This window comes from Panthera pardus, unplaced genomic scaffold, assembly GCF_024362965.1.
Source record: "Panthera pardus isolate Hobbes unplaced genomic scaffold, ASM2436296v1 HiC_scaffold_15, whole genome shotgun sequence".
NCBI lineage: Eukaryota > Metazoa > Chordata > Mammalia > Carnivora > Felidae > Panthera > Panthera pardus.
Window position 1 is genome coordinate 18,425,364 of NW_026526710.1, and position 15,992 is coordinate 18,441,355.

Sequence of the window (15,992 nt, forward strand, 5' to 3'; positions counted from 1 at the left end):
GGATGCCTACTCCATGTTGCCTAGAAATGGAACCCCCTTCTCTTTTGAAAAGATATAAAGTGTACAGTCACATTTTTGTGCTAGTAAGTATCAAAAGGCAGACATTTTCCTTTTTTTTTTGTTTTTCATTGTGCTATGTGCTGCCTGAACACACATGCACCAATGTGGAAAGATTATATAACGTAGGAAGGGGAAAGATAGAGGCAGCGAAGTTTGTCATTTAGAAAAACACGAGTGAAATCCTTGTGCAAGCCTTTTGAGGGCATGTATTCTTACTTTCAGCTCTGCTCTCACCCCTTGCTCATGTCACCTTCTTTATGTCCCTTTCCCGAATACCTACTCTTTCCTGGAGACTCCTCCTGTGAACTAGCAGCCGAAGCCATTGACAAAGGTTAGGTTGCCCGTAGTGTTTGCAGTGCTTCTCAAATTTCGCTTTGCCAAACATCTCAAGTCAGAAGAGAGGGGTTCTTCCAGGGATTAGGACTGTCGGCAGAGTAGAGATGGGCATTTCTTTATGTTTTCCTTTTTAAGAAATTATGTGAGTTCTTCATTTTCTTCTAGAATTTCTCATATAAAAATAATTCCCCATTGATTGTTTAAAAAAAAAAAAAGTACCACTATGTTGCAGGATGCTGATAGTGGGGGAAGTCCTGAGTGTGTCAGAACAATGCTTATATGGGAATTCTTTGTAATTTTCATTCAGTTTTGCAGTGAATCTACAACTGCTCTAAAAATAAAGGTCATTAATTTAAAAAATTCTCTCCCAGAAACTTCAAATAAATGTGACGTCTCAGGAGATGTGTTATGGCATTGTATAGCTTTGCCTTTCTCCATGGTAGAATGCTATGGACTCCCATTTAAGTTATAATTTTATGAGAAAAACAAGGGTTGATAGAAAAATTATGGAGTGAGTTACTGATGGTGGAGTTTCATGTGCTTCCAGAAACCTGAGGTAGAACTCCTGTATCCCAATACACAGCACTTATGGCAGTCATTTCTGTTAGGCTGCTTTCTGGAAGGAACGCATTCCCATTAATCTGGCATGGTTTACGTATAGCTACATTATGGTAGGTGACATGCCAACTGTTTTTTGTTTTTTTTTTTTCAATAAGTAGGTGAGAATTCAGTCTTTTTTAATTCCCACATCGTTGGCTTCACTGTTTTTCCACATCCACCATTCTCTCTGTCCACCACTATTTTCTTTCCGTTTTGCTTCTGGTCTTAGCACATTCCCCAGGAGCAGGCTGTGTGTGTGAAGGCACACAAACTCTGTGTTCCAGGATTAATTGAGAATTGGTAGGGTAGGGGCATAGAACTCATGTGAAAGCCAGATGATTTCTTGGAGAATGTTCAGGAAATTCTCTGGTTTTCTTCTTGGCATGATTTTACACCCCTCCTATGCCACACCCATAGAGTGAAGGCACAAGATATGGAAAGTTCAGAACCATTGCTCTAAGGGACCTCAGACTTCTTTCACTGTTTGTTTTTAAAGCTTAGAAGAGAAACTCCAGATGATGGTACACACGTTTTATAATCTGACATAAACATTAACATTGGGAGTCCCTCCAACACTAGAAAATGACACCTACTTAGTTATTTAACTCCTGGTTGTCATTTCATCTTTTCTTTAACTTCTTATCAGATTTCTAACTTCTTATTAAAATAGGATTTCCTCGTAATTTTTTTACCTAAACACTTGATACAATTAGTTAAAAATTAATTTTGGGAAATAGCTGATACAATATGAAACAATCAGGACTGAGAGACGATTTCCTTTAGAAATTGATATTAAATGAACCCAGAGCCGATGTTGGGGAGAAAAACAATTCACAGCTGCAGATTTGGTTAGAACATTATGTTTAGGCCATTTGGGCCTCTGACTCTGGGTTGCAAACTCAATAATGGTGTTTGCTAAAATAGCTTCCAATCTCTTGCATGTGCTTTCAGCATATAATCAGGCAGACTAGTAAAAAATAGAAGTGTAGTTTTCTGGAGAGATAGGAATGATTACTCCCAGCTGAGCAGGTAAAACATATTGCTACATGAAGAATGTGTTCTTTGCTGATTCTCAGGGTTTTCTTTATTTTTATTTTTACTTTTAATATAAAGTGTCAGCAGACAGAAGCAAGAGAAAATTCACTTGAAAATGTCAGAAAATAAAAGAAGCCTAGCAAATTGTATTGCAGGTAAAAATCCATTTCAGCCAGCAAACAAACAAGCATTGGCTGAGAAGCTTGCTGATGGCTCCTTTTGTTTCTTGATGATTTAAAGCCTCATGCTTGTAATCTAATTAACATCGAACTGAGTTGCAAGTACAGTGGCCTGTTTGGTTCAATAATAATACATTTATATGAAAGGTTAATGAAATGAATTTTTCCTCCATTCAATTCATTAAAAATTGTTCTACAATCAACGGTTGCTAATGGAATAGAGATTAAATATTCATGTTCATAAATTTTCTGTGTCATTTCTGATTTTCCTTCATTTCTGCCTCCATAGAGTGAATTTTGTGAGCATAAGAGTTCCCAGACAAAAACCTTGATTTAGAGGTTAATTGCACACCATTAATTCTTTTATCAAAGAGGTAGTGTGGAATACTGGAAAGAGAAATAGTTTGGCAGTGGGTCTGTCTCACTTTGTAACTGTGTGATTTGGGGCAAGTTTCATAACCACCAAAAGATTTGGGCAAAAGGTATTATAGGAACTTCTTGCAAGATAGCATGAGGGTTAGTGATAAACTATGGAAAGCACCTAGCCCTGTGCAGGGTACAGGATTAGCAGTTCGACAAATAACCAGAAAAACTGGGGGGAAATAAAACACCTACTTATATGCCGTAGAACTTAATGATGATTTACAGTGGTGGGACTGCTTATAGCAAGGCGGGGCTCTCATTAATTCTAAAATAGGTGTCAGGCTTGGGCCTTACACCTTGTAATTCTCATCAGTGTTATCAGTATAAAGTCTCTGGAAGACTGTTTCATGTTTCTATAGATAGATTTTTTGGTCATCTATTTTCTGCCACCTCTTTCTTCTTTTTCACCTGAGTCGATGGACCTTATTTAAACTGCATATGATGTTTTCCCAAATAATGAATCTACTAGAAAATTGAAGCTTATGCAATCAACTGCCAAAGTGTAGACGTTTTATTTTTTTGTGTGAGAGAGAATGAAAGTGAGCGAGAGGGAGTGGGAATGTACGAGGGGCAGAGGAGAGGGAGAGAGACAATCTTAAGCAGGCTGCCCATGCGGGGCTCCATCTCATGGTCTTGAGGTCATGAGATCGAGATCTGAGCCAAAATCAAGAGTTGGATGCTTAACCAACTGAGCCACCCAGGCACCCCAAAGTGTGAACATTTTTAAAAACACTTATGATTATGAAATTTCCTTCAAATGCATTTCCTACTTTACAGGCTTCTTAAACAGAAGATGCCAAGCATAACTATTTTCCTAGTGACTCAAGGTGATCATTATGATCATTTATTTTTGTTTTATGCCTAATTTTTATCAGTCCCTCACCCACTTCACCAAAGGTGATTTCTGATCAAAAGCTGGTGAATCAGGGGCGCCTGGGTGGCTCAGTTGGTTAAGCGTCTGACTTGGGCTCAGGTCATGATGTCACGGTTTGTGGGTTCTAGCCCCGTGTCAGGCTCTGTGCTGACAAAGCCTGGAGCCTCCCTTCAGATTCTGTGTCTCCCTTTCTCTCTGCCCCTCCCCTGCTCATGCTCCCTCTCTGTCTCTCAAAAATAAGTAATAAAAAAAAAGTTAAAAAAAAAAAGGTGGTGAAGCAGATGAGCCACTTGATTAAACAGCAAATACCAAATAAGAGGAAGGTTAGTGAGAAATTCAGTTCAACTTTTTAAAAAGTAGCTACTTGTGTTTTATATTTCATGTGATATCAGTCAACAGTCATTGTTACAACACTTTGAGGCCATCGTTATTATCTTCTCTGTAAGTGGAAATGAAACATGAAGTTTGGTGAAGTTAAATTAAGTGCCCTGGCTAAAGGCACACAGCTTAAAAAGTAATCAGGATAGGATTCCAGAGAGCCTAATGAGTCCTTTCTCTTCCACCACAGGTGCCTTGGGAGTAAGGCACAGAGCTCTCGTTCAGAGCTTTAGTTCAGTAGTTATTTGTCTTGTTTAATATCTCCCCTTTCTTTTTTCTTTTTATTTTAGGTAGAGCACGAGTGGGGAAAGGGACAGAGGGGGAGAGAGAGAGAATCTTAAGCAGGCAGAGCCCAATGTGAGGCTTGATTCCATGACCCAGACATGGTGATCTGAGCTGAAATCAAGAGTCGGACGCTCAACCAATAGGCGACCCAGGTGCCCCTAATAGCTCCCCTTTCAACTTTCAGTGTAGATTTGTCTCTGGAGGTCTGTTGCTAGAGGAGGACCTAATTTTAGAACTGCGTTGTCCAATGCAGTAGCTACTAGCCACTTGTAGCTATTTAAATTTAAAGTAATTGAAATGAAATAAAATTTAAACTTTAATTTCTTAGTCACTTTAGGCACGTTCCAAGTGCTCACTGGCCAAGTGTGGCTGGCTAGTGGTACCATTATTAGATAGTACAGAGAACAGTTATATTACTGCAAGAAGTTCTAGTATTCTCTCCCTTTGTCTAAGGGAAACTTACACAACAATATACATAACAAAATTAATGTGCATGTATGTATCCATATGGGTATCTATGATGTAAGATGGTGAAAACTAAGTAAGGATATGGGTCCTGTGCCTTCATTTTTATATATCACAGTTTTATGTGATATCATGTGTAATTTATATTATATAATTTTATGGTCGGTGATGTGTGCATATTTACATTTTGCTCATATGCATATCTTTTAAGTAATAGTCTTTTATTTTCCCATACAAAGCATTCCTGGAGAAGTATATGAAAGTCAAATATATAAAATATTAAGTAGGACAATACTAAACTAGAGATTGACAGGTTCAGTGAGCGGGAAGTGTTCATTCCTAGATAACTAAAAAATAAAATATCAAATCAGGCCTTTCCTTTTAAGAGTCATTTTTACATAGTCTCTGGTTTTATTCTTTGCCATCACAACAAAACCGTACTTAGTTGTACCGTGTACATCCAGGGATGTGAAAGTTTTTCTGCTTTTGGCACCCTGTAATCATTTTCATTTTTCAACCAGTTGTGTTAAATTATAGATTAATACAGCTGCCTTTTAAAAAGCTAGAATTGGCATTTCTATTTTCCTTATTTCTACTCATTTTTAAATAAAATAGTAAAGGAAAGCTCAGTAAAATAATTACACAATTTATAAACATCGTTGAAAAGGGTGGTGATGATGTAGCAGGTGGTATGATTGGCTAGAAAGTATATCACCATGTTATAGACTTATTTAATCTTGAGAAAATGTAAAAATGTTCAAATTCAAACAGTGAAAGACAGATTAGGAATATTAGAGTATATAACATGAGAAAGTACAGATTAAACTGAAGCAGAATATTTGTGAATGATTGAACTAAGTAATAGATTGTACATGTAAGCAAACACACTTAATTTTGTGTAGCATTATATATTACATGTATTTGTTCTATATTTTATGTCCTGAATATACACATGAACCTACGTGCATAGTAATTTACCTTATCACTCATTTGAGCTGTGGGAGAGTAGGATGTTATGTTATTACTGAGTTCAGTGATGCTTTAGAATTGGAAACTAGGGGTGCCTGGGTGGCTCAGTCGGTTAAGCATCTGACTTCGGCTCAGGTTGTGATCTCACAGCTCATGAGTTTGAGCCCCACGTCAGGTTCTGTGCTGACAGCTTAGAGCCTGGAGCCTGCTTTGGCTTCTCTGTCTCCCTGTCTCTCTGCCCCTCCCCTGCTCACACTCTGTCTCTCTCGCTCTCTCTCTTTCAAAAATAAATAAACATTAAAGAAAAGAAAATAAAAGAAAAAAATAGAATTGGAAACCAGAAATGGAATGTTGGAAGTAAAGGCTTACGGTCAAACTCCAGGGGTGCTTGAGGGGTGAATAACTTATTGTTTCCCATGTTTAGTTTTTGAGTATTTGTACTTTAACCCTGTTTTAGTCCATCTGGACTGCTATAACAAAATACCATAGGCTGGGTGGCTTAAACAACAAACGTTTATTGCTTGCTTGGAAGTCCAAGATCAAGGTGACGGCAGGTGTCCAGTAAGGGCCTACTTCCTGGTTAATAGCTTGCCGTTTCCTTGCTGTGTTCTTAAATGGCAGAAGGGGGTACCGAGCTCTGGGATCTCTTTTATAAGGATGCTTGCTAATCACGTTCATGGGGGGCTCCACTCACATGACCTAATCACTTCCCTAAAACTCCACCTCCAAATATCATCACCATGGGGATTAGGTTTCAACATAGCAATATGGAGGGACACAAACATTCAGTCCATTGCAAACTCTCTGAGATGAGAGGAATGGCCACATAATAAAAAAGCAAGTATCAACAGTTTTAAAAACAGGGCATAAAGACTGGTCATTAGTTACATTTTTTTCATTATTGCTAAAATATTACAAGCCCTTACTATTAGTAAGTGGTTACTGAAGGTAGTGGTCAAGATATTTAGAGCTTTTCATATTCTTCCTCTCTAGACTGTGCATCGCTTGAAGGTAGGAGCCCTGACTGCTTCTTTGTATTTGTGGTACACATCACAGTGCCTAATGCTATATATTTTTAGGGAATTTAATGGAAGGAAGGAAGCATGGAAACTTATTCTGGTAACCCAACTGTATTTTTATTATTTGTGAGATCATTTAGTGGCATGTGTGGACTGATCATTGAGGGTTCTTTGTGATGAACAACAAGAAATGAATGAGTGCCAGCACTTGAAACTCTAGGCATCCCACTTTTAGTCCCGTGTGTTCACCAACTCCCTCCAAATTTCTCTTCTTAGCTAAAGCTTCAGGTTAAAACCATTGTTCTCAGGTATAGGTGCTCTCGGTAGTGAATCCACATTGCCCTTCCTTTTCCATCTGCTGCATTGCCCTTCCTTTTCCATCTGCTGGCCAGAATGTGGTGTATGTGAGGGGGTTGTTGAGACATCAAGTGTTCGACCTGGCTTCCTGGGCCTCACCTTCCCTCGCTGCTGCCCATATACTGTCTCTACTCAATCTCAAATGATAAAAATTTGCCCCTTTCCCAGATGAAGCAGCTTCCTGTGAAATCTGTGATGGTAAGAGAAAAAGCAGTAGCAGGGACCAGTAGGGAAGAAGCAGATGGGCTACAGCAGATCACATGAGTTTTCTTGAAGCTGTGGGAAATCCTGTGGATCTCAGCACATCTTGACCTTTGCTTTGAAAAAGACTGGCATAGGATCCTGTGGGTGGCTGCTACATCTCCCAAGACCTGATAATACTAATTTGTTTTAGTCAGGTGGTTCAAATTTTGTCTGGGAGCAGTGGGTTCCCAGTTGCAGACAGTCTTTTAGGGAACAAGGAGAGAAGTGAATGAAGCATTGATAGGAATTGAATGATATTGAACAATAAAATATTTAAAATATTTACTGGACTCCCCTTATATTCTGTTGGTCTGTATATGTGTTCTTTTTGTCGTTCTTTTCTCATTAGCTAATAATCAGAATAGCTAGTTTTATTGTGTACTTACTCTGTGTCAGGCACACTGCGAAATTCTTTTTATTCAATCACAGTAACCCACAGTCTATCTTATCATCATCAAGTGAACTCCATAGTAGCATTTCTCTCACAAAAGTACAGAGAACTAATTTTTATTCAGCAGCGATTTGTACATACAATGAATATATGAACATATGTACATGCAATGAATATCTTATAGAAAAAAGTTGGGGGAGTCCAAATCTATGAGTTTGGACTAATTGTGCTTATGTCTTGACAGGGATACAACTTTTAAGCTTTTCACTGAGGAAATCTTATAAAGTTGAGTTGGGGATTCTGGAGGGGCATAAGAGAGACCTTTAAGTCTTCTCTCTTACATCTCTTTTCGAAACCTTCTAAAGAAAAGAAGCCAGGTTGTGGGCAGTATGGCCAAGTCATACTTTTTCTCATCTTATTTTTGAGTGCCCTAAGAAAACAAAACATGCATACTCTTCTTTTTTGTAACTACTGTGTAAAACTTGAGACCATAACTTACATTTAACACTGGACTTTGCTTACCTACACAGAATAGATAAATGATTTCATTGTCTGACAGGGAAATCGGCTGTTCTTTCGGTGAAGTAATGAATGATAATGTTTTGTTTTAAATATACAAGAAGTTATCAGAATTCATCAAGACTACTATAGGATTTTTGTGTGTTTTTCTCCCCCCAACTTCACTGAAATAACAGCACTATGAGTTTAAGGTATACAAAGCATGATTTGATTTACATGTATTGTAACTGTAATTGAAATGATTACCATAATAGATTTTTGTTTCTTAAACTATATACCTGAAATCAATAACCACAGAGATTTTTATCTCTTTCCATGAATAATTATAATTTACAGGTATTTGGCATATATACATGTATATATATTATATAAATAAGTATACTTATTTTAGTTTACATTTTCTACAAATGCTGCATTAAAGCTAAAACTAGCTGTTTTTATTTGGAATACTCATTGCATGTACATATATTCATATATTCATTGCATGTACAAATAGCTGCTGAATAAAAATTAGTTCTCTACACTTTTGTGACAGAAATGCCACTATGGAGTTCACTTGATGATGATAAGACATAGACTGTGGGTTACTGTGATTGAATAAAAAGAATTTCACACAGTGTACCTAACACAGAGAAAGTACACAATAAAATTAACTATTCTGATTATTAGTTAATGAGAAAAGAACGACAAAAAGAATACATAATTACAGACCAACAATGTAAGGGGAGTCCAATAAATATTTTAAATATTTTATTATTCAATATAATATTATTCAATTCCTATATGTTATATATTGCCTCTTGGATTCTAGAAATCACCTAAAATGTGACGTGCAAAGTGTAGTGAAAAATATCTATAAACACATTAAAGATTAAAACAGTGGCTGAGTCCATTGAAAGGAAATGATCTTATGAATTAGTAATGAAGGTGCATTTACAGGTTATTGTCGTACTAGGGTCTGAGTTTTAACAGCTGCTGGTAGTTTAAACTAATAGGACTCTGAATAGCCCATAATTGAGGATTCATTCTGTTTATGGATTGTTTCTTAATAGAAACACTTAATAGTATTACCTGTCTTAAATTACTTCAAAGAGTAGTTATAAAAATGAAATAAGGTAAGTACATATGTTTTATAAACATGATAAGTGCGAGAGATCTCAGTGTGTATGTAATATACAAAATTATAAAATTATTAAGTTTATTGAGTGATAGTTTTAGGAGTTGTTTGAAGCTTCATTTAGATCCCATGAATATAATTAGTGACAATTTCAAAGTGTATTGGACTGAAAGAGTTAAATTTGTGTTACAAACATCTAATATTAGAAGACTATTTAAGTTAAATAGGAGGCCAGGTATTTTAGAAACAGATGCCATATAGGCCATGAATATATTAATGTCATTTAGAACATGTTTTTAAGTTTATTTATTTTGAGAGAGAAAAAGAGAAAATGCAAGTTGGGGAGGGGCAGAGAAAGAGGGAGAGAAAAAGAATCCCGAGCGGGCTCCACACTGTCAGCACAGAGCCCAATACGAGGTTTGAACTCACGAACTGTGAGATTGTGACCTGAGCCGAAGTTGGATACTTAACTGACTGAGCCACCGAGGTGCCCTAATTTTTTTTTTAAATGTTTTTATTAATTTTTGAGTGAGAGCGTGAGTAGGGGAGGGGCCAAGAGAGAGGAGGACAGAGGATCTGAAGCAGGCTCTGTGACCTGAGCAGAAATCAGACACTCAACTGACTGAGTCCCCTAGGTGAGCCATTAATGTCATTTTTATGTATCATTTAATCAGGTACAAGGTCCTTACCTGGTTATATACTAGTAACATTTTGCTCCTTTCTTCTTTTGACTCTGTGTGCTTGAAAACAAACTGCATGTTCTTAAGACTATTCTAATATTTAAATATTTTATTAATTTTCTGGCCCTTTTTGCAATTAGCTGGAAGGAAGGATGTTTTCTTCTAATCAGAACTGATAATACTAGTTTTTCAAACTAATCCAATTAAAGAACACAAAGGCCAGTAATCTTATTTTGTTTCTAAGCAAAGCATACATAGATAACAGCTTTTAAATACTATGTCTGAAACACCACATGAAATGTAGCTATATTATAGCACTCATTATTAAAATTATCTTAATAACCATCACACATTGATTTTTCCCTTTAATTATAGAAAAGAGGAAAATTTGAAATAATCAGAATTTGAGTGTCTCTCATTTATCTTGCTCTGTACCAGACACTTTGGTGAGATATAAAAAAATTTCCAAATACCTTGACTTTGAGGAGCTTAAAGGCGGGCTAAAATATATTTTAAAAATTATCAAAAAAACATTAAAAGGGATTTGTAAATAAATGCCAAAGAATGTGATAAAATTAATAAATGTTCTAGAAGTGACAAGAGTGAAAGTTAAAAAAATTTTTTAAGTTTTCAAAATTTATTTCAGTGATCTCTACACCCCACGTGGGGCTTGAACTTATGACCCCAAGATCAAGAGTTGCATGCTGTGGGTGCCTGAGTGGCTCAGTCGGCTAAGTGTCCGACTTTGGCTCAGGTCATGATCTCACGGTTTGTGGGTTCGAGCCTTCAGATTCTGTTTCCCTCTCTGTCTGGTCCTTTCCCATTCAGCCTTGCTCAAGTGCATGTGTGCACTCTATTTCTCTCTCTCTCTCAAAAAGAAATAAACATAAAAAAAAACTTTGTTAAAAAAAAAAGAGTTGCATGCTCTTCCACCTGAGCCAGCCAGAAGCCCCAAAGAGTGAAAGTTTTAATATCATTTCCTTGAAAGAAGTATGCTAACATTTTATTATGCTGGAAGAAATCAGAATTGATTTCAAACTATTTACTAGGTTTTGAACCAAGATGATGTCAGTTTTAGGTCTGCTGACCGGTTTTTCTAATAATCACCATCAGCCTTCTTGGAGCATAGTATATAAGTAAAACGCGCATTATCTTTTCTTTCTTCCCAGGCATACTTCCGACAGGGTGTTGCCCTCCAGTACCTCGGACGTCATGCCGATGCCCTGGCAGCCTTTGCATCTGGACTGGCTCAGGACCCCAAGAGTCTCCAGCTTCTGGTGGGGATGGTAGAAGCGGCCATGAAATCTCCCATGAGAGGTAAATATGATGAAAGTGTTTGGTCTGACACTAATTTAACTGATTTAAGGACATTCCTAGCCTTTGAAGACTTTGGACATTGAGAATTGGTAGGTTATTGCTGTGGCCAAGATTGGACATTTTACACAAAGGAAGATCAGGAATCACTGTCCATGGCTGGTGTTAATGAGGCAGAACAGGATGGTGGTAAGAACACTGGTGCAGAAGCTTATGGACCTGGATTATAGTTTCAAATTTTTCATAAACTAACTTTATGACTAGGGTGAATGAATGAACTTTTCTGGATTTCAGGGTTATCCAAAGAATACTTTTTTAAAAATAGTTCTGAGATTCCGTACCTCTAAATCACAACACCTCTAGTAGTAAATTGATTTGCTCAGTTGGACCAATATGCCATCTAGAAATAAATGAGAGAAGATATTAGATATTCTAACATTGTGTAAAAGGAAATAATGGATCTAACTGTAGGCTATGTCTAACGTTTTTCAGAGGAACATGAAAAAACCATGTTGAATTAAAAGGAAAGAGAAGAGACAGACACTAGTTTACATGGTTTTCTCCTGTTGTTACTTCTGTTTTATACCAATTGGTATTCTGGAAAAACAGTGGATTGGAACTAGTATCAAAGGTTGGAGGAGTTCTGAGGCCCCAAACTGATTGACTTCACTCTGAGAAACATGGATTTTTGCTGAATGAGCTCTTGGACAGATTAGGCTGAAAGGGTACACCAATAGTCATCTTTGCAGTGATGGATACACTGAGGCAGATTGGTGGCAAATAGTAGACAGCGAATAATATTCCATATTAGATTATGTCAAACAGAACTTTATTTTGTCTCTGAAATGGTACGTTTCTGAATGAACCTAAAATTTTTGATGGCAGTATCATTAGACATCTAGTTTCGAAAATGTTTGTGGCATTATGTAGTTTTAATATACTGGCTCATACACTATTTGGCTCAAAATAAAAGCTAAGTAAAAGTTTGATGAACTAAATGGTACTCCGTCTCTGAGCAATTCATAGCTATAAAAAATGTTTTCCTGAAAGTTGAATATTTCATGTTTTAGAAAAAAAGTGATAAGGAAATCTCTCCTCATGTGATTTTATAACCCCATACAAAGCTGAGTCTTAGCTTGTAGGAACCTAATGGCTTCTCCCACTGGGGGACCTGCTGTTAATAAACTCTGACTTAGAACAGATGCGCTTTGGAGCTCCAGGGCTTGGGGCGGGTGGGGGAAGTGGACAACAACAACAAAAATCAATCTGTCTCTCCTTGCCATTTTCTGGCATTTTCTCATTCTCTCCCTACATCCTTCTGCAAGTAATTTACATGGAATATATATATATATATATATTTACATGGGATATATATACATATATATATATATTTACATGGAATATATATATATGTATATATATAGTTCTTGAAGATATCACTTCTTTATTCTGAGGTGTTTCTGCTGCTGCCTTAGAATATTGGAGTGAATGTGTTGAGATCAGCAGAATCATACTTACCATTTTGCCTTTGAAGCAATTTGTTTAGATAAATGTAAGAAAACCTTCCTGCACTTCGAGAAAGAGTTCAGTGCTGCTGTCCTGTCCCCCTTAGGGTTTTCTGTGCTGCATTCTCTCCTATCTTATACCGAATGACCTAAGGCTGACCCTGGAGAAAGCCGCATCTTACAGGTGCCTGGAGCGCTTCAGTATTTTCTTCTCTTTCCTTAAGGCGATTTGATTTATCTCATTTATTTTTAGCATTGCCTTTACCCCTGTACCTATTCCAGGTGGGCTTCTCTTATCAACATTTTATAGAGGCTGTTCCTTGGCACGGTGTTGTTCTGTGCATCATTTCACATCTTAATGACCTCTCTTTTTGTCATATGGTTGCAATTCACAAAATCTGTCATCATTTGCTGCCCATTTTTTACCCACTGTTTATTTTAGCCTCCTGCAGCTTTCTGAGTTCCTGCCATTGTTGTGTATCTGTGCAGTTTGGGTCACTTTACATAGAGGTCTGATCTGTTACATCGTTTTTCTGGTTTTGGTTTTCTTCTTTTACAATTCTTAAGTGCAAAAGAGAAAGCTCCCTAGTCCAGGTGCTTCTATAAGGAAACAAAGCTCTAGTGGTGTGCATAGCATCCCTGTGGTTTGGTCTTTTGGGGAAGTTTCAAGATTTCTTTTTTTTTTTTAAGTTTATTTTTATTTTGAAAGAGAGAGAGAGGGAGAGAGAGCACGTGCAGGGGAGGGGCAGGGAGAGAGGGAGAGAGTGAGCATCTCAAGCAGGGGCTCCAACCCAGGAACTGTGAGATCATGACCTGAGCTGAAACCAAGAGTCGGACACTCAATCAACTGAACCACCCAGGTGCCCTAAGATTTCATTATTTTTAAAGGTAGGGCCAATCTACGTTAATATGCCCTCTTCCCACATAAATATGTTCTATTTATCCATATTGAAACTTACTTGATTTTTTTATAGTGTTGCTGATACTGCTAACTGAATTCATAAGTCTATTTTACTTTATTTTTATGATTTCACTCATGTTCACCAACCAAGAGATCAGTTAAACTACTTCTCCTGTGGATATATTTACGTCCTTATATATAATGTATTTCCTTAAATCATTAATGAAAATGTAAAAATAAGCATAAATATAAAATGATACTTTTTCATGACTTCTCAAGTTATCCTTTCACTATTTTCTCTTTCTCCTTTTGAGATAGTCTGTCAGCAATCTCAGCACATTGTATCTTATAAATGCTTATGCAAATTTGGATGGGATAGGACAGAGCTATTGCCACCCAAATTCAATAATATAATTACAAAGTGAGATTGAGTTTACCTTTATTTGTTCCTCTAAAGACGCCAGGGCTGCTTCTTGCTGAGGGTTCTCTTGTGTATATTTTCTCTCCTCCCGTTAATTTGATAATCTAAAGACTATTACATTTATGGGCTATCACCTGTCGTGGTGTTTCTACCAGCTCCAGAGGATCCAGGGAAGCTAATTTAAGGAGTGCTGGTGGAAAATGGCTGTTGAATGTATAAGCTTTTCTCTGAGGGTCAAGTTGGGGCTCACCTTTTATTTGCCTAATTGCCACCCCCCCTCGGTGAGCTCTTTCCCTCTGATTTTCTTTTAGGTGGCAGTCACTTCACAGGAGGCCTGTTTTCTGAAATGTTATGTTAAGAAAAAAAAGACTGGAACCGAATCCCAGTGCTGCCCTTTGCTATTTCATTGACTGAGCAAGGTTGCTTCCTTTCCCTACACCTCAGTCCTTACCCGTAAGAGGGAAATGACAATATACACCTCCTGATGTTGTTTTGAGAATCCAGCACCAGAAAGCGTAAGTTGGTCCTTGCAGGCCACCTTCCCCTCTTCAGTGTGATGTGCTCCTCGCTGAGGAGTGCACGTAGCAGCAGTAGCAAGCCTGCTCTTGGATTTTTGACAAGCCTGCTCTTGGATTTTTGACAGGCACGGCGTTGTGTGGAATGAACACTGTGCTACTGTATGTGGTCCTCTTGCTGAGCACTCACTGGAAAATTTGGTCTCAGGCCTCAGTGTCAGGAAGAGTGTATTTCTCCCGAGTAGGTATATTTTTATTTAAAAGATCTGGGAATTTATGTAAAAGATCCGGGTGGCTTAGTGGGTTCAGCTCAGGTCATTCATGATCTCGCGGTCCGTGAGTTCAGGCCCCATGTAGGGGCTCTGTGCTGACAGCTCGGAGCCCGGAGCCTGCTTTGGATCCTGTGTCTCCCTCTCTCTCTGCCACTCCCTCACTCACGCAGGTGTTCCCTCTCTCTCTAAAAAATAAGTGAACATTAAAAAAAATTTTTTTGAAGGTCTAGGAATTTTATTTTATTTTTATTTTTTATCCCAAAATTATTCCTTTTGTAATTTTTTTTTATTTTTTAAATTTACATCCAAGTTAGTTAGCATGTAGTGCAACAATGATTTCAGGAGTGGATTCCTTGGTGCCCCTTACCCATTTAGCCCATCCCCCCTCCCACAACCCCTCCAGGAACCCTGTTTGTTCTCCTTATTTAAGAGTCTCTTATGTTTTGTCCCCCTCCCTGTTTTTATATTCTTTTTGCTTCCCTTCCCTTGTGTTCTGTCTTAAAGTCCTCATGAGTGAAGTCATATGATATTTGTCTTTCTCTGACTAATTTCGCTTAGTATAATACTCTCTAGTTCCATCCACGTAGTTGCAAATGGCAAGATTTCATTCTTTTTGATTGCTGAGTAATACTCCATTGTATGTATGTATATATATATATATATATATATATACATATACAGGTCTGTATATATACATATATATATATACAGGTCTAGGAATTTTAAAAGTGATCCCTGCTCCTTTTGCTTTGTCCTCTACGAAGCATAGAGCCCAGTGTCCTGGCCACCTTAAGGAACTGGGCCAGGTCTTACAGTCGGCCTGTCTGTATGCTGAGTTTTATTGCCTTTTCCTGACTTTCTACCCATTCTGACTTCTGTGTTCTCTACCTTTATTTCTGTGGAAGGCCTCTGAATCCTTTGAGAAACCTTATACAGACAAACTTGGGAAAGTGTGACAAAGCGCTTAGACAAAGTACTGAACATGTCAGTTGTTTTTCTTTTCTTTCCTTTTGTTTTCTTGAGGAGGGTTAAGTTTGACTCTTTGTATAAACCAAAAGTTTTCTAATTGTGGTACAATATATATAACATAAAATTGTCCAATTTTAACCATTTTTAATGATACAATTCAGTGGC

The 15,992-nt window shown here is 37.5% G+C and overlaps 1 protein-coding gene across 4 annotated transcripts in view; it reads left to right on the plus strand.

The window, feature by feature from the left end:
* The window catches only part of TTC28 (tetratricopeptide repeat domain 28), a 626,630-nt gene that overhangs the window by 307,646 nt on the left and 302,992 nt on the right, over window positions 1-15,992 (plus strand). For all 4 annotated transcript variants that reach the window (XM_019426523.2, XM_053902214.1, XM_053902215.1 and 1 more), the window contains one exon: window positions 11,100-11,247. In XM_019426523.2, the coding sequence (XP_019282068.2) occupies window positions 11,100-11,247 (148 nt within the window). The remainder of the gene's footprint in view (window positions 1-11,099; window positions 11,248-15,992) is intronic.